The 18,613-nt window shown below is 41.9% G+C and overlaps 1 protein-coding gene across 1 annotated transcript in view; it reads right to left on the bottom strand.

Annotated features, from left to right (window-relative positions):
• Positions 1–4,974: 4,974 nt before the first annotated feature.
• The window catches only part of CD84 (CD84 molecule), a gene marked incomplete at both ends in the record, with an annotated part of 33,908 nt that continues 20,269 nt past the window's right edge, over positions 4,975–18,613 (bottom strand). Inside the window, 5 exons of the mRNA XM_082861808.1 lie at positions 4,975–5,040; positions 6,748–6,810; positions 7,733–7,830; positions 9,696–9,815; positions 10,215–10,466. Coding sequence (XP_082717934.1) covers positions 4,975–5,040; positions 6,748–6,810; positions 7,733–7,830; positions 9,696–9,815; positions 10,215–10,466 — 599 coding nt within the window. The remainder of the gene's footprint in view (positions 5,041–6,747; positions 6,811–7,732; positions 7,831–9,695; positions 9,816–10,214; positions 10,467–18,613) is intronic.

The following is an 18,613-nucleotide window of genomic DNA, read 5'->3' as shown; positions in this document are numbered from 1 at the left end:
TATTATGGGTCAAGCAAGGTGCCAGGTGTGTGATATACTTGAAGCAAAGTGCCAGGTGTTGGGAATCCACAGCAGGTAAAGGGAGGCAGCATGGTAGAGTGCAAGTACTTAGCCCTTGATGACAAGAAGTCCTGAGTTCAAATCCTGTCTTCCTAAGCTTACTGGCTTTGCTAAGGTATTTACTCCCTCAGCCTTAATGTAAACTAGAAGAGTTAATTTCTATTTTACAGCATCTAGTGTAGCAGTTGGTGTACAAAGTAAGCCCTCAATTAACTAATACAGGCTCCCTGCCCTCAAATAGCTCTTTATTTCCATCACTATTATTCAGACATAGCCCCTGTGCTCTCACTAGTTGAGGAGACAGGTATGCTATCAGGTGATTAAGATGTAGTGTAATAAGTGAAATAATAGGAGCAGGTATTGAGTTGAGGATTGAGAGTTAAAAGTTTGATATACCATGTTAATCTAGCACAATATCAGATACATTTGTGTTGCAAGAACCTTATTTCATAATTTTGGTTTAGCATCTTATGATGGTTTCAGGCCTATAAGAATAGCTAATATAATGATCCAGGGTTTTACTGTGTGCAGGCACGGAACACCTCATTTAATCCCCACACCAACCCTACAAGGTAGGAGCCAGTATTATCCCTATTTTACAGATGGGCAAACTGAGGCACGGAGAGGTTAAAATAACTTGCCCAAGGTCACATATCTAAGAAACCAGGATTCAGACCCAGGTACTCTAGCATCAGAGCCCACATTTGTGACCACTCATTACACTTTTTCCTATTGTGTCCTTAAGCTTCATTTTACAGCCAATAGGTATTGTCACTAATTACATGCGAGAAAATTTTACAAATCAAGTGAAATTCAGAGAAAATTCAAATAGAAGGAAAGTAATGGATCTTGAAGAAAATACAGCCCGGTCATTTCTTTTCTCCAGGAGTAACCATGAGAAGTGCTCTCTGTTTACATAGCCTGGACCAGCCAGGCTCCTTCCTATGCACCACTTTCCACAGGTGGCCCAGTCCAGCTCTTCTCTTGTGGGCTGTGCAGTTCATAATGTTCTATAGCTTTAAAAAACTCTCATTTTAAATCAGCTTCACTTTCTTTTTCTGAGAGGCATTAACTCAGTTCCCTGGTAAAGCCCATGCTGACTTACGAGGGAGTGTCCTGTCTTACCTCTGCTTTCCACTAGAGGGCCCTGCCCCTGAGATTTCAATTTCAATGCACATTTTTAAACTAGCACATCTTTGTCTGATACAAGATCCTCTCCATTGAAAGAATACTTTGATTTTATAGACCTGTTGTTCATAATCTAGGTTGTATGGAAATATGTGAAGGGGAAAATAAGATCACAGTCATTTTACAGAAGGATTATCTGAGAACTGAGCCCTTGGGAATGGGGTAAGTAGCTTACGTCTTCATAAATCAGAAGACTCACAGGAAAGAATCAAACACGGTGGTCCTGAGTCCCAAAGTCCACTTGAAGAATTTCTGTGCACTGGTTCCATCCCAGGTTAGTTCTCCTGGAAGACCTAAGGAACACTTATCTCTGGTTCTTTCCTTTCTTCTTTCCTTTCTCCCTCTTCCTTCCTTCCTTCCTTTCTCCCCCTTCCTTCCCCCTTCCCTCCCCCTTCCTTCCCCCTTCCTTCCCCCTTCCTTCCCCTTCCTTCCTTCCTTCCTTCCTTCCTTCCTTTCTTTCTTTCTTTCCCCCTTTCTTTCTCTCTCTCCCTTTCTTTCTTTCTTTCTTCTTTCTTTCTTTCTTTCTTTCTTTCTTTCCTCCCCCATTTCTTTCTCTCTCTCCCTTTCTTTCTTTCTTTCTTTCTTTCCTTTCTCTCCCACCCCACCTTTCCACTGGGGTGTTAGTATACTAAGAATGTGACTGAGTGAGCACACCAGAGAAAGGCAGGGACAGCAGTTACAGAATGAAGATATTCAGGAGCAATCCCTCAACTCACATAAAAGAGTACTTTTATTCTAGAAAAAACAGCCTGTTAGTGTGACTTTGGAACTTCTTCATCCTTTAGGACCACATCTTTTTATTTCCTCCTTCATACCCTTCCCTAGGGTGACTGCCTTTCACCTCTTCACACCTGGTTCATTGCATCACTTGATGTCTTAGCTGGTCTGTCTAACTCTGAAAATCTTCTCCCTCCAAAGTGTCCTTATACTAGGAATAGCCTCTGATGTCTGCCTCTTGATATGTAATGCTTGCCATGATTCGATTCCACTGTGCTTATTGGCTCCTATCCATCAGTATTTCCAATATGTATCTTCTTTGCAAGCTGGCTGGTCACTTTCAATTCTATTCAACAGCATTTATAGCTCACAAGTAAGGTACAGGACACCGTGCTGGCTGGCGGTAGATGCAGAGATGAATAAAGCTATTACCTCTTCATGATCATGAAGTCACGGGCCTTGCCTTTAAGTAATGGGCAACATAGAGGGAAACAAATAATAATCTATACTGTAAGGTAGAATGAAATGAGTTTTAATGACAGAAAGACCAAAGGGGTGGGGGAAGGAGTGCAAAAAGAACCATAGTTAATTTGACTAGTGATACCCGGGAAAGCTTCATAGATGAGGTGACATTTGAGCTGGGTCTTGAAGGATGTGTAAATGGACAGGGGATGGGGGCATACGTTCCAGCTGAGCACTGCGCCACACACAGGCAAGAGACTGTGAACATGCATGGTATATCAGGGGAGGTATCACAAATACATGACACAGATCCAGTCCTTTTCTTTCTTTCATGCCTTCCTCACTTGGATGCCTTCTGTCTTCTTCATTCTCTGCCAAATTCCATCCATCCTTTGAGGTCCAGCTTCAGCAGCACTTCCTCCATAACATTTTTTCTGACTGTGCTAGCTCATGCCACTCTCTGTAGCATGTAGTTCAGAATTTAACTGTAGTATTTGTACTGTAGTTAGATCAGGGCAGACATCATGCTCATCTTACTCTTTGGAGGCCTTACAACCCCCAACACAGTGCTAATGAGAGTCAGGGCTAGGTGGTTCTATGGACCCATTAATGGGGACTAACAACTTCATTCTGCCTAAATGCAGTTTATTTCTGCTATCCAGCCTGGGATTTTTCATGGGGTTTTAGGATTTAGCTGGTTATGTTTGCTAACACTTAAGGGAAACAATTTTTCAAATGCTTACTTCAATGTTCTGCTCAGCCATAGGTGATTCCTCCTTAGGGAGGGATCACTAAGGGAAAGAGGGAGGGTCACTAACATCAGCTTGAACTCCACGACTTTCTGGGATGAGCCTTAGGAACTGAGATGAGTCCAATTTCATCATCTATACTGTCATCTACGAAGTTCCCTCTAGAGAATGACTGCTTCCTTCAAGGTCTATTGTTTTGATGGTTGGGTTCCCCTAAAGTGCCAGAAATATAGCTTAGCAATTCCTTTTAGAGAATGAGGTTACTGGATATGGCTTCTACTTCTTTTTTTTTTTTGCCGTACGCGGGCCTCTCACTGTTGTGGCTTCTCCCGTTGCAGAGCACAGGCTGCAGACGCACAGGCTCAGCAGCCATGGCTCACGGGCCCAGCCGCTCCGTGGCATGTGGGATCTTCCCGGACTGGGGCACGAACCTGTGTCCCCTGCATCAGCAGGTGGACTCTCAACCACTGCGCCACCAGGAAGCCCTGGCTTCTTCTTCTTGATGAGGCTGTTTGGAGTGTCTATTAGCCTGGTTCTGGAGAGAAACAGATCTAACAGGAAATAGCTATGAAGGAATTGACTCATGTAGTTATGGAGATTGAAAAATTCCAAGATCTGTAGTCAGCAAGCTGGAGAGGTGATGGTATAGTTCCGGTCTGAGTCCAAAGGCATGAGAACCAGGAGAGCTGGTCGTGGACATTCCAGTCCATGTGCAAGTCCTAAGGCAGGAGAAGACTGATGTCCCATTTCAAAGACAGGCAGAGAGAGAGAATGGATTTTCCCTTACTCTGCCTTTTTGTTCTATTCAGGTTTTCAATGGATTTGGTGATGCCCACCTACACTGGAGGGGAAGATTAATCTGCTTTACTCAGTCTACCAATTCAAATGTTTACCTCTTCCCTCACACTCACAGCCTGAATAATGTTTAACCAGATATCTGGGCACCCCATGGTCCAATCAAGTTGACACATAAAATTAACAATCACAGAGTGATATAGAAGGAAAACTTGGCCAGAAAAAATATATTATGAGGTTTCTGAAGTGGAGCCTGAAGAAAAATGCCCTAGCAGTCTAGTTTCTACAGAAAGAGCATTTTCCAACACTCTATTGGGAGACTGTGTCTGCACAGCTGAGAGCCACAACTCTGATGGCTTCCCATGCCACACAGTTATATAGGATTGGGCTGGTCCAGCCAGGTGTACCCTGAACAAAGTTTCCCAGGCAAAGGGACAAACAGAGGCTGAAATGCAGTACACGCCAAGCCATGTACTCAAGTGAGGGGCTCATCTGCCCAAGGTGCTGTGTGGAATTGGGGAAGCCATGGACCAGGGCTCCTCCCATATATTGAGTGTGAGAAGAGGCTCCTAAGTGGTGTGTCATGGCAGATTACAGGTGTGCAAAATGTGGATCCTTCACATATGGGGTTGCTGGGAAGAGTCATCACCTCTGGTCGTACACAGCCTCCAGCCATGAGCAATCTTGACTGTTTACCCCATTGGGCCACAAAAATATTTTCTCCATGTGCTACGATGTGAAGAAGGGTGGGAAGCACTGTGTCAAAGGACATTCCTTGTCATTCATCAGGAAGGGAGCAATTTCAGAAAGGGCATGTATCCATTTGCTTATCTAGGCATGAGCTATGCCCAGCAACAAAGTGTTTGCTTCTTTGCTTACGTGTTGGGATCTGGTGATTTGCAATCTCCAGGTAAGTTCTGGGCAGAGCAAGTCTAGGTCTGGAGCATCTGCCAGTAGGTATGGTTGTAGCTCAGTTTCCATGGGGAGAATTCCATCTGGGAGCCTAGATTACAATTTCATAGCTTGAAGTCCCAGGAGGTTTGCTGTCCTGCGTGTTGGTTTTCCCCATCTGCACAAAAGGGAGGAGGACATGTTGACTGAAAGGTGCTGGTAGGGAATTCCAGTCCCATGAGGAGCCCTCTAGAGTCATGCAAATGTCACAGACCGATGCCTTAGATTTCCCTGGTTCTGGGGTAAACTGGGGTAGCAGGGCCTTGCCCTTTGCTGAGTCCCTCACCTCTGTTCCAGCCACCCAATTTGGAAGCCCTTGGGTAATCAACTTCTTAGCTTAGAAAAAGCAGCAGTAGAGAATGTGGATATCTGCACTGATTTTTATTATAGACTTGAGGCAGCATCCAGTCTCAAGCTACCCATGTTCCATGTTCCTAGTTCAGCCTTCATTCCTTCTGTACCCCGGTAACTGCACCTTGGCCTATATTTAGTGCTGAGTCACCTCCACTGGTGTCATATGCTCTAGTTACTTAGAATACTGCAGACAACCCTCCCACTGGCTTGCAGAGTCCTAGGTTTTAAATTACACATTATCCAAATTAATAATTGTCATCCAACTTGTCTAGAGGGTTTACTTTGAGATGTCTCAATCCAAGAGTCCCTGATTAATCCCTCAAGTCTAGTCTTTTCCAGTTGTATTTTCTTCTCTGTTTCCTCCCACTCTCCTTCCAATCCTGGTTCAAACATGTGGACACCTTGCTTCCCGCTTCCTGCTTCTCCTTCCTTTTCCCTCCTCCTCCTCTTTCCTCACTCACCTCCTCCTTTTCCTTCTCCCTCCTTTCATCTCCTGATCACTGAGGAAGTCAAGGTCCTTTTATCTTGTTCTCCAGGACACTTGGCTTATCTTTACATTCAAAATGACCTGTGCATTGAGTTCCCTTACGACCTTCCTACTTGGCCAACTCATAGATGCCTCATAGAATCAGCTCTTAATTCTTATTCATGGATTCATTTGCATTCCGTTTTGGTATCCCGATATTTCTTCTCACTCTTCATTTGTTATCATTATTATCCCTTTTCTCCGAGACTTCCGGGTTCAAATTTATTTTTCATGATTAGCTTCCTACCTGTTAGCTCAGCTATTAAACAGAAACACTTCCAAAATATTTGATTCACCCAGATACCCCAGAGCTGTCCTTACTGTAGCAGAAATCAGGACCCTCAGACAGTATCAACTCCTCACCAGATTCCCCAAACTGAAAGTCCTGTCAAAGATCAGGACTTACCTTCTCTCTTTGCATAATTGAGAGAAGGACACTGAGGCACAGGGAATGTGAGTGTCAGTAGAGCTCTACAAATGGTTGGGCATGTTGCACACTGTGAGGGTCTGCTGAGGGAGCAAATGGGAACTGGGGTTCAGCCTGTGTTCTACTTACCCCTGTGTTCTACTGTGCACTTGGTGTGGACCTGTGTCTGCCCAGGGTAGGGGGAAGGTGGGGGACACCTGCTTTCTAATTTCCACACTGTGAGCTAGCAATGGCCTTGGATGTTATAGAGGCTGGAATTTCCACACTGTAGTTCAGAGGCCTAGGGGCTCCTGCATACAAAGTGTGGGATCAGCATCAAGGAGGCCAGCTTGTGGATGGTCATGGACCTGGGGAGTAAGGCTGTGTGCATGTGTGGAATGAGACCAAGGCCCTCAGCAATTAATCCTGAGAAGCATAGAGTCCCAAGGGAACCAGCTGACTCCTGGTTGGATGGACAAGATACAGCAGAAAGGTTGGAATAGACAGGACAACAGGGCTAAAAATCAGAAAGTCTTTACCTTATCAGAGTACTGCACTATGGAATAAATCACGTTCACTGGCTTCTCCTTGGTGGGGAGCACCCGTAAAACACCCATCTTCCCTCAGTGAGGGAGCCCAGGCAAAATCTTATGAGTCCCCCTTCTTACTTCTGCTTCTGCCCATCAGCCCTCCCTGGTTGCACTTTCACTAGGTGGCCTCCTCTCCAGCTTCAACTTTGGTTCCATCCAGCTTTGGAGAGGATCAGATTTAGGTGGGGGTGAGCATGGGACAGTTGGCAGCCATTGGGCAAAATCTTCAGGAGCCAAGAGGAGGGGTCAGACTGAGTCTTGCTTAGTCAGAATTTTAGCTTTCCATGGGCTCTATGGACCCAGCTGACCTATCAGTCGAAGTACAAGGCTGGATTGACCGGGCAGACCTCAGTTTCCCTTTCACTCCTTGGAGAATTTAGGAGAGCATGCTGGTGGGGGCACAGAGAAAGGCAATACCATGTAGAAGCCTGGTTCAGGGTGGAGGTGAGGGAGAGACAGGCAGGTAAAAGGCAGGCGAGAGGGGAGGCTGTGGAACAGAGTGAAGCAGCCTGAGGAAAGCAAGCTGTTGCTACAGCCAGACCAAGAAGTCAAGTTCAAGGGGACCTCTCTCAGTTCTGTGTCCTTGAACCCCGCTTAGCAACTTGTTCACCTGTCAGTGGCCACATAACAGCTCTCACCTCACATCAGGGACTCCCCTGTTGTGGGTCCCCTATAGAAGGTGCTTTGCTCTTAGTCATGACTCTCATCTAATCTGGAGTGAGGCTCTCATGTGGAAGCATGAGGCTTCAACCCCGGGAGGCTGTCATGGGGTGACACTTGACCACATTCTTGTCCTCATAGAAAGACTCATGGCATCATTTCCCTGACCTGGTATTTCCTGGTTGGACCCCGTCAGGCTCTTGGCTGTGCCTGCTGCCCATGACTCCCTATCCTGGGGGCCTGTGGTGGAGACCCACAAGTAGCACCACCTCACCTTGGACTGGGGGATTTCATCATAGATCCTGAGCTCTGCTGTCTGGGTGTCTCTTGGAACTGTGACGTATGTGTATATTGTTTTCTTTGAGGCAGCATCTGTGTCACAAACAAACATAGAACCACAGTATGTGAAATGTGGATGAAGTTTTCGAGGTGATCTATTCTAATGTTCTCTTTTTCAGATGAAGAAATAAAACCCCAAGAAGTTAAATGACTCCCATCCTCTTGAGATGGATGCTTGGATCCTTGACTGTCTTTTCCTTTTCTAGGGATGGCATGTGGTATGGGAGACACCTGGCTCAGGTTTCACCCAGAGCTCAGTGGGAATTCTTTTCTGCTCCAAAGCCCACATTAGGGTAAAGAGATTCTCCCCAATCCCTGTGGGGGCACTGAAGGTAGCTTTTCCACCCAGGGTCTTAGTGTCTCTGGCACTTAGCATCCACTGCCTTGCATGGCTAGTTTTCTTTTCATGTGAGGGTCTTAATTTTTTGACTAGAACGATTCCCTCTAGTTATACACTGTGTTGGCCTCTTCTGGTGCACACCTTTCCTTTACCACCTCAATGTTAGACCTGTAGTAGATGCTCCACAAATATTTGTTGCTTGACTGATTCACAGAGTCAAAGATTTGTTAAGCTCTCCCCACATGCCAAGCTATGTATGAGGTCACGGAGCAGCAGACAAGAGAGGTAAGTCCCTACTTTTAAGAATTCGTGGGAATTCCTCCCAGTGTACTGCTTTTCTTTGCTCCAACATGGAACATTTGAGGGTCAAGTTGAAAAGAGATAGCCAGAATTTGGGGCCTTCATATTCCAGGGCACCAACATATCTGCAGACAACAAGCCTGAGCTGAGTGATATTACAGCAGGTTGTGTGATTTCTCCCCATCATGAGGCCATTTGAGTTACAGTTCATGTCACAAACTCTCTGCCCCCAGAATGCCTCCTTCTGTGCCAAGCCCAGGTTGGTCAATTGTAAGTATAGTATCTAACACCGACTGAGTACTTACGAGGTACCAGACACTGGGCCAAGTATTTTATATGTGTAATTCATTAAATCCGTTTAATAAGTATATGCAGCAATCCTATTTTTATGCATATTTTACAACTGAGAAAACTGAGACAGTGATAAAATAACTGGTAGTTGATAAATGGTCAAGCTGGCACCTTCATCCCAGACTGCCTGCAAAGTACAAGCTTAGGCTTAATCACTGTGCTGTGAATGCATCTCTTCCTTCATACAGGGAAACTTGTGGCTGAGAACTTACCAGGGTTCTTACTGAAGATCTTCAAGTAGGAACCTGAGGAATCAGACACAAAGGAGAGTCAGGAACATGGAATCAGATGTAGAGCCTCGCTACATACAGGCTTGTTATTACGATGGGTGGGAAAGCAAGATTTTGGGTGGACACGGAGTTAGGAGGAATAGGAGGGTATAATGATCCCCTAGGGCCCCAGATCAGGTTTTCTGAATTGAGAATGTTACAATTACAGAATGATCCAGAGGGACCCAAAGGGATCTAGTGGCAACCATGGAATATAAAATTAGTACATGTCCCTCAATGACATTTCAAAGGTCACAGTTTTGATGGAATTGGAAGTGACCTTGGAGACCTAGTCCAAACCTCATTTCACATGTGAGAACACTGAGTCAGAGAGGTAAAGACAAGTATCCCATGAAGCACTGCTTGTTAATGGCAGTGCTAAACTCAAACCCAAGTTCTGGGCCCACCACATCTTGGTGATCCCAGTAACATATTTTGAAGGCCATTCAGGGTAATGTTATATAGTCCTCGGGACCATCTTTCTGGGAGATAGTAAGGTGAGGGGCTGGGGATTTTAGGAAGGCTAATTCCCTGGAACAAAGGACATTTCCACCCCACCTTGGATAAATGACTTCAGTCCCAGGAAGAAGGAAGAAGGCAGGTGCATTTCCACATTTTAACTTCCGAGAAAACCTTACCTTGTCCTCTTTTGTGCAAAAGGAACAAAATCACTGAAGGTAGAATGATTAGAAGCAGAGAGAGCACAGCCAGCCCACTCAGCAGCCCAGTGCGGTGAGTATGGAGGCCGATTGCGATGTCTGGAAAGAGAAGATGTGGTGAGACTTGACTCTCAGGAAATAGGCCTTAGAGGCTGGGCAAGCTCGTCCACATTCAGGGGCACTCCCCTGAAGGACACTCAATATGGATAGAGGGGAGTGCCAAAGCTCCGAGGGAAACTCTACTTCCTGCTATTAAAGGTCAAGATCAGAAACTGAATTGGGGAGCTGAGCGGGGGCTGCTTCAGAACACCCTGAAATGCCTGGCATCACCCAGAAGACTTTGTATTCTTTTCCAGGGCTTCTTGGGAAGAGAATTCCCCTGAGTCCAGCCCTGGCATAAGGGAGGCACCTTTCCCTGGAGAACTAGGGCCGATTCAGGCCTTGCAGCAGGTTAGAGTGATTTCTGAGACTCCAGGAGAGATGGACAGAGATGGTTACCTGCACAGAGCTGCTGGGCAGAGATGGAGTCAGAATTGTTGCTGACAGGGTTCCATGCTGTACACGTGTAAGTCAGCTCTTGGTTGTCAGGGGTCTGGAAGACTCGAAGAACATTGCCTTCTTCCCCCAGTGGATTCCAACTGTATGTCACATTCTTTTCTTCTTTCTCGACAGAGCATGTCAGTGTGACATTGCAGGTCCTATTCACAAATGTCATTAAACTCTGAGTAATTTTTGGCTTTCGAAGCCGACCTATGAGGAGAAAACACATGAGCCAGTGGTAAGCTGGAGCTGGCCTATACCAGCTTGTGCGAGCCAACTGTTAAATTTTCAGAAATTTTCATGATGGATGTTAAAAACTTACAATGAAATAAATTATATTAAAAACAAGTCTAATAACTCTTCAAAACTCATCACTTACTAATTTTTTTGGGACAATTTACTATAATCTATGCTCTAGAGGTTATTTACATCTATTGTATCTATCCCTTGTAATGATGTATCAATACAAAGCCTTCCCAACTCTGCAGGTCTTAAAATCAGCCAAAGTGGGAGTATTTACACCAAAGAAATTGGCAAGTGCTGCAAACTAGGGCTTGACTTATTGTTTTCTTGATTGTCACACTAGACTTAAGAAAGCAATGGAGGAGAGGGTACTGAAGCAGATTAAAATAACAATGCATCCTGTCTGTAGCCATTATATTGTGAATAGCACACAAAAAATTGGAAATGTTCTTCCAGCATTGGAAAACCACTATCCAGTTCAGCAAAGAAGTTGCTCACGTCATTGATGAACAAGTGAAGTTCCAATATATGTCTTTGTTCAATCACTTTTTTCTTATTACTGAACTTAAATGAAAATAGCAACCAATATATATGTTGGTTGTGTTTATCCACTACTCATGTTGGTTCCTTCATCAGTTGCAACCATATGTTGGCTAGGGATATAAATGCTCAACAAAGCATTTGAAAGGGGGGAGATCTTCAAGATGGAGGAGCAGTATGACGTGGAGATCACCTTCTTCCCCACAAATACATCAGAAATACATCTACATGTGGAACAACTCCTACAGAACACCTAGCTATTGAATGTTGGCAGAAGATCTCAGACTTCTCAAAAGATATATGTATTTTTTTCCTTTTCCTCTTTTTGCGAGTGTGTATGTGTATGATTCTTGGTGTGATCTTGTCTGTATAGCTTTGACCTAGCGTTCCGTCTGTCCGGTTTCTTTCTTTTCTTTTCTTTTTTTTTTTAGTATAGATTTTAGTGCTTGTTATCATTGGTGGATTTGTTTTTTGGTTTGGTTGCTCTCTTCTTTCTTTCTTTTTTTTTTCTTTTTTAATTACTTTTTAAATTTTTTCTAATGTTAATAATTATTTTTTAAATTAATAACTATTTTATTTTTTCATTCTTCCTTTTTTCTCCCTTTTCTTCTGAGCCATGAGGCTGACAGGGTCTTGTTGCTCCAGCTGAGTGTCAGGTCTGTGCCTCTGAGGTGGGAGAGCTGAGTTCAGGACATGGGTCCACCAGAGACCTCCCAGCTCCATGTAGTATCAAACAGCAAAGGCTCTCCCAGAGATCTCCATCTCAATGCTAAGACCCACTCCATTCAATGATGAGAAAGCTACAGTGCTGGACACCCTATGCCAAACAACTACCGAGACAGGAACACAACCCCACCCAGTAGCAGAGAGGCTGCCTAAAATCATAATAAGGTCACAGGCACTGCAAAACACACCACCAGATGCGGTCGTGCCCACCAGAAAGACAAGATCCAGCCTCATCCACCAGAACACAGGCACTAGTCCCCTCCACTAGGAAACCTACACAACCCACTGAACCAAACTTAGCCACTGGGGACAGACACCAAAAACAATGGGAGCTACGAACCTGCAGCCGGTGAAAAAGAGACCCCAAACACAGTAAGTGAAGCAAAATGAGAAGACAGAAAAACACACAGCAGATGAAAGAGCAAGGTAAAAACCCACCAGACCAAACAAATGAAGAGGAAATAGGCAGTCTACCTGAAAAAAAATTCAAAATAATGATAGTAAAGATGATCCAAAATCCTGGAAAAAGAATGGAGAAAATACAAGAAACATTTAACAAGGACCTAGAAGAACTAAACAGCAAACAAACAATGTTGAACAACACTATAAATGAAATTAAAAATTCTCTAGAAGGAATCAATAGCAGAATAACTGAGGCAGAAGAATGGATAGGTGACCAGGAAGGTAAAATAGTGGAAATAACTACTTCAGAGCAGAATAAAGAAAAAAGAAAGAAAAGAATTGAGTACAGACTCAGAGACCTCTGGGACAACGTTAAAGGCACCAACATGCAAATTATAGGGGTCCCAGAATAAGAAGAGAAAAAGAAAGGGACTGAGAAAATATTTGAAGAGATTATAGTTGAAAAGTTTCCTAATACAGGAAAGGAAATAATCAATCAAGTCCAGGAAGCGCAGAGAGTCCCATACAGGATAAATCCAAGGAGAAACATGCCAAGACACATATTAATCAAACTATCAAAAATTAAATACAAAGAAAAAATATTACAAGCAGCAAGGGAAAAACAACAAATAACATACAAGGGAATCTCCACAAGGTTAACAGCTGATCTTTCAGCAGAAACTCTGCAAGCCAGAAGGGACTGGCAGGATATATTTAAAGTAACGAAAGGGAAAGACCTACAACCAAGATTACTCTACACAGCAAGGATCTTATTCAGATTCAACAGAGAAATTTAAAGCTTTACAGACAGGCAAAAGCTAAGAGAGTTCAGCACAACCAAGCCAGCTTTACAACAAATGCTAAAAGAACTTCATTAAGCAGGAAACGCAAGAGAAGGAAAAGATGTACAATAACAAACCCCAAAACAATTAAGAAACTGGTAACAGGAACATACATATGGATAATTACCTTAAATGTAAATTGATTCAATGCTCCAACCAAAAATCATAGACTGGTTGAATGCATACAAAAACAAGACCCTTATATATGCTGTCTACAAGAGACCCACTTCAGACCTAGGGATACATACGCATTGAAAGTGATGGGACGGAAAGATATTCCATGAAAATGGATATCAAAAGAAAGCTGGAGTAGCAATTCTCATGTCAGACAAAATAGACTTTAAAATAAAGAATATTACAAGAGACAAAGAAGGACACTACATAATGATCAAGGGATCAATCCAAGAAGAAGATATAACAATTGTAAATAATTATGCACCCAACATAGGTGCACCTCAATATGTAAGGCAACTGCTAACAGCCATAAAAGGGGAAAGCAGCAGTAACACAATCATAGTAGGGGACTTTAACACCCCATTTTCGCCAATGGACCGATCATATAAAATGTAAATAAATAAGGAAACACAAGCTTTAAATGATACATTAAAGAAGATGAACTTAATTAATGTTTATAGGACATGCCTTCCCAAAAGAGCAGATTTCACTTTCTTCTCATGTGCGCAGGGAACATCCTCCAAGATATATCACATCTTGGGTCACAAATCAAGCCTTGGTAAATTCAAGAAAATTGAAATCATATCAAGAGTGTTTTCTGACCAGAACACTATGAGACTAGATATCAATTAAAAGAAACAATCTGTAAAAAATACAAACACATGGAGGCTAAACAATGCACTACTTAATAACCAAGGGATCATTGAAAAAATCAAAGAGGAAATCAAAAAATACCTAGAAACAAATGACAATGAAAACACGATAACCCAAAACTTATGGGATGCAGCAAAAGCAGTGTTATGAGGGAAGTTTATAGCAATACAATCCTACATGAAGAAACAAGAAACATCTCAAATAAACAACCTAACCTTACACCTACAGCAATTAGAGAAAGAAGAACAAAAGAACTCCAAAGTTAGCAGAAGGAAAGAAATCATTAAGATCAGATCAGAAATAAATGCTAAAGAAATGAAGGAAACAATAGCAAAGATTAGTAAAACTAAAAGCTGGTCCTTTGAGAAGGTAAACAAAATTGATAAACCATTAGCCAGACTCATTCAGGAAAAAAAGGGGGAAGACACAAATCAATAGAATTAGAAATGAAAAAGAAGTAATAACTGACACTGAAGAAATACAAAGGATCATGAGAGATTACTACAAGCAATTATATGCCAATAAAATGGACAACCAAGAAGAAAGGGACAAATTCTTAGAAAAGCACAACCATCTGAGACTGATCCAGGAAGAAATAGAAAGTATAAACAATGAATCACAAGCACTGAAATTAAGACTGTGATTAAAAATCTTGCAACAAACAAAAGCCCAGGACCAGATGGCTTCACAGGAAAATTCTATCAAACATTTAGAGAAGAGCTAACACCTATCCTCCTCAAACTCTTCCAAAATATAGCAGAAGGAGGAACACTGATGAACTCATTCTACAAGGCCACCATCACCCTGATACCAAAACCAAAGATGTCACAAAGAAATAAAAGTACAGGCCAATATCACTGATGAACACAGTTGCAAAAATCCTCAACAAAATACTAGCAAACAGAATTCAACAGCACATTAAAATGATCATACACCATGATCAAGCGGGGTTTATCCCAGGAATGCAAGGATTCTTCATATATGCAAATCAATCAATGTGATAAATCATATTAACAAATAGAAGGAGAAAAACCATATGATCATTTCAAGAGATGTAGAAAAAGCTTTTGACAAAATTCAACACCCATTTATGATAAAAGCCCTCCAGAAAGTAAGCATGGAGGGAACTTACTTCAACATAATAAAGGTCATATATGACAAACCCACAGCCAACATAGTTCTCAGTGGTGAAAAACTGAAACCATTTCCTCTAAGAGTGGGAAGAAGACAAGATTGTCCACTCTCACCACTATTATTCAACATAGTTTTGGAAGTTTTAGCCACAGCAATCAGAGAAGAAAAAGAAATAAAAGGAATCCAAATCAGAAAAGAAGAATAAAGCTGTCACTGTTTGCAGATGACATGATATTATACATAGAGAATCCTAGAGATACCACCAGAAAACTACTAGAGCTAATCAATGAATTTGGTAAAGTAGCAGGATACAAAATTAATGCACAGAAATCTCTTGCATTCCTATACACTAAAGATGAAATATCTGAAAGAGAAATTAAGGAAACACTCACATTTACCATTGCAAAAATAAGAATAAAATACCTAGGAATATACCTACCTAAGGAGACAAAAGATCTGTATGCAGAAAAGTATAAGACACTGATGAAAGAAATTAAACATGATTCAAACAGATGGAGAGGGCTTCCCTGGTGGCACAGTAGTTGAGAGTCCACCAGCCAATGCAGGGGACATGGGTTCGTTCCTTGGTCCGGGAAGATCCCACATGCCGTGGAGCGGCTGGCCTGTGAGCCATGGCCGCTGAGCCTGCGCGTCCAGAGCCTGTGCTCCACAATGGGAGAGGCCATAACAGTGAGAAGCCCACGTACTGCAAAAAAAACAAACAAAAAAAACCCCAAAAAAACCCAAACAGATGGAGAGATATACAATGTTCTTGGATTGGAAGAATCAACATTGTGAAAATGACTCTACTACCCAAAGTATATCTACAGATTCAATGCAATCCCTATCAAATTACAAATGGCATTTTTCACAGAACTAGAAAAAGATTTTCAAAATTTGTACTGAAAAACAAAAGACCTGAATAGCCAAAGCAATCTTCAGAAAAGAAAAACAGAACTGGAGGAATCAGGCTCCCAGACTTCAGACTACACTACAAAGCTACAGTAATTAAGACAGTATGGTACTTGCACAGAAACAGAAATATAGATCAATGGAACAGGATAGTAAGCCCAGACATAAACCCATGCACATATGGTCACCTTAACTTTGATAAAGGAGGCAAGAATATACAATAGAGAAAAGACAGCCTCTTCAATAAGTGATGCTGGGAAAACTGGACAACTACATGTAAAAGAATGAAATTAGAGCACTCCCTAACACCATATACAAAAATAAACTCAAAATGGATTAAAGATCTAAATGTAAGGACAGACATTATAAAACTTTAGAGGAAAGCATAGGCAGAACAATCTATGACATAAATCACAGCAAGGTCCTTTTGACGCACCTCCTAGAGAAATGGAAATAAAAACAAAAATAAACAAATGGGACCTAATGAAACTTCAAAGCTTTTGCACAGCAAAGGAAACCATAAACAAGATGAAATGACAACCCACAGAATGGGAGGAAATATTTGCAAATGAAGCAACTGACAAAGGATTAAACTCCAAAATTGATAAGCAGCTCATGCAACTCAATATCAAAATAACAAACAACACAATCCAAAAATGGGCAGAAGACCTAAATAGACATTTCTCCAAAGAAGATACACAGATTGCCAACAAACATGTGAAAGAATGCTCAACATCACTAATCATTAGAGAAATGCAAATCAAAACTACAATGAGGTATCACCTCACTCCAGTCAGAATGGCCATCATCAAAAAAATCTACAAACAATAAATGCTGGAGAGTGTGTGGAGAAAAGGAACCCTCTTGTATTGTTGGTGGGAATTTAAATTGATACAGCCACTATGGAGAATAGTATGGAGGTTCCTCAGAGAACTAAAAATAGGACTACCATACAACCCAGCAATCCCACTACTGAGCATATTCCCTGAGAAAACCATAATTCAAGAAGTGTCATGTACCACAATGTTCATTGCAGCTCTATTTGCAATAACCAGGACATGGAAACAACCTAAGTGTCCATCGACAGATGAATGGATAAAGAAGATGTGGCACATATATACAATGGAATATTACTCAGCCATAAAAAGAAACGAAATTGAGTTATTTGTAGTGAAGTGGATGGACCTAGAGTCTGTCATACAGAGCGAAGTAAGTCAGAAAGAGAAAGACAAATACCATATGCTAACACATATATATGGAATCTAAGTAAAAATAATGTCATGAAGAACCTAGGGGTAAGACGGGAATAAAGACACAGACCAACTAGAGAATGGACTTGAGGATATGGGCAGGGGGAAGGGTAAGCTGTGACAAAGTGAGAGAGTGGCATGGACATATATACACCACCAAATGTAAAATAGATAGCTAGTGGGGAGCAGCCGCATAGCACAGGGGGATCAGCTCGGTGCTTTGTGACCACCTAGAGGGGTGGGATAGGGAGGGTGGGAGAAAGCCGCAAGATGGAGGAGATATGGGGATGTATGTATATGTATAGCTGATTCACTTTGTTATAAAGCAGAAACTAACACACCATTGTGAAGCAATTATACTCCAATAAAGATGTTTAAATAATAAAAAAATAAAAGTTCATTTAAAAAATGTTTTTACTAAAGCAAAGAAAAAGTAAATGATAAAAGTTGTAGGTAGTAAAGGGTTACCAAAAACCCAATTATATATAAGTTGAGGCAATATCTAGATCTGGAGCTGGCAGAAGGAAAGGAAAAACCTTTTACCAGGAAATAAGAAAAGGACTACATTCAGAGCTGATAAGTTTAGTTCATTCTTGTCAAAACTGCTGCAATGTGGTTTGCTCCTCCCACTATTGCCATGTGAGAGAGGAAGTAGAGGAAGGAACTGGCACATAACTTTCTAATTAATGTGAAGTCTGTAAAGGCAATAAATTCAGCACTGTAAATATAGGAACCATTTGTCTGTACATGTGAGGGAGTAGAACATGGGAACTAAGAGCAGTAAAGTCTTTGATTCCAACCTAACCAGATACTCTGGTCCTAAGAGTCTCTTAGAGGGAACCATTCCAAATCAGAGTTAGTGATAACTTGTCAAAGAGCTTCTAAACAAGTTTGGAGTAAAGACCTTGATTAGCTATAACAGTGATAGATACAGATATGTATAGTGAAAAAGGAACCAAATGGTGTGTGTGTGTTTCCATAGAAATTTGATTTACAACAGTGTTTAAGTCTCTGCTTGTTGTTCACTTATTTTTAAAAAGACTTTTTTTTTGTGGGTGTCAAGGTGGGGGATAGTGGTGAAGAATAGGATTCCATCTCATTTTTCTCTGCAGGAACAGAGATGTTACCTGCACAAAGCTGATGGGCAGAGAAGGTCAGGGTTGTGGCTGACAGGCCTTCATCCTCCCGAGTAAAAGTGTGGAGAAGCCATTGAATCCAGACTCCACTGTTCTCTAACTATGGAATGGTGGAGAAGGTATCCAGCTGCACTGAGCTTTGGTTTCCTCAATTATAACACGGGGACAACAATTTTCTCTAGCTAGGGTGGTTGTGAGGATTAGATGAGCTATTATATATAAAGACCACTCTACTATCTATCTATCATCTATCTATCTATTTATCTATCTATCTATCTATCCAGCATCAATCTATCTATGCTTATATGTACTTTAATTTTCTACTGAAGAAGCAAAATAAACTG

The sequence above is a fragment of the Leucopleurus acutus genome, assembly GCF_964270905.1.
Source record: "Leucopleurus acutus genome assembly, chromosome: 2".
NCBI lineage: Eukaryota > Metazoa > Chordata > Mammalia > Artiodactyla > Delphinidae > Leucopleurus > Leucopleurus acutus.
The sequence above is the reverse complement of the archived record's forward strand: the minus strand, read 5'-3'. Positions and strand labels throughout refer to the sequence as shown.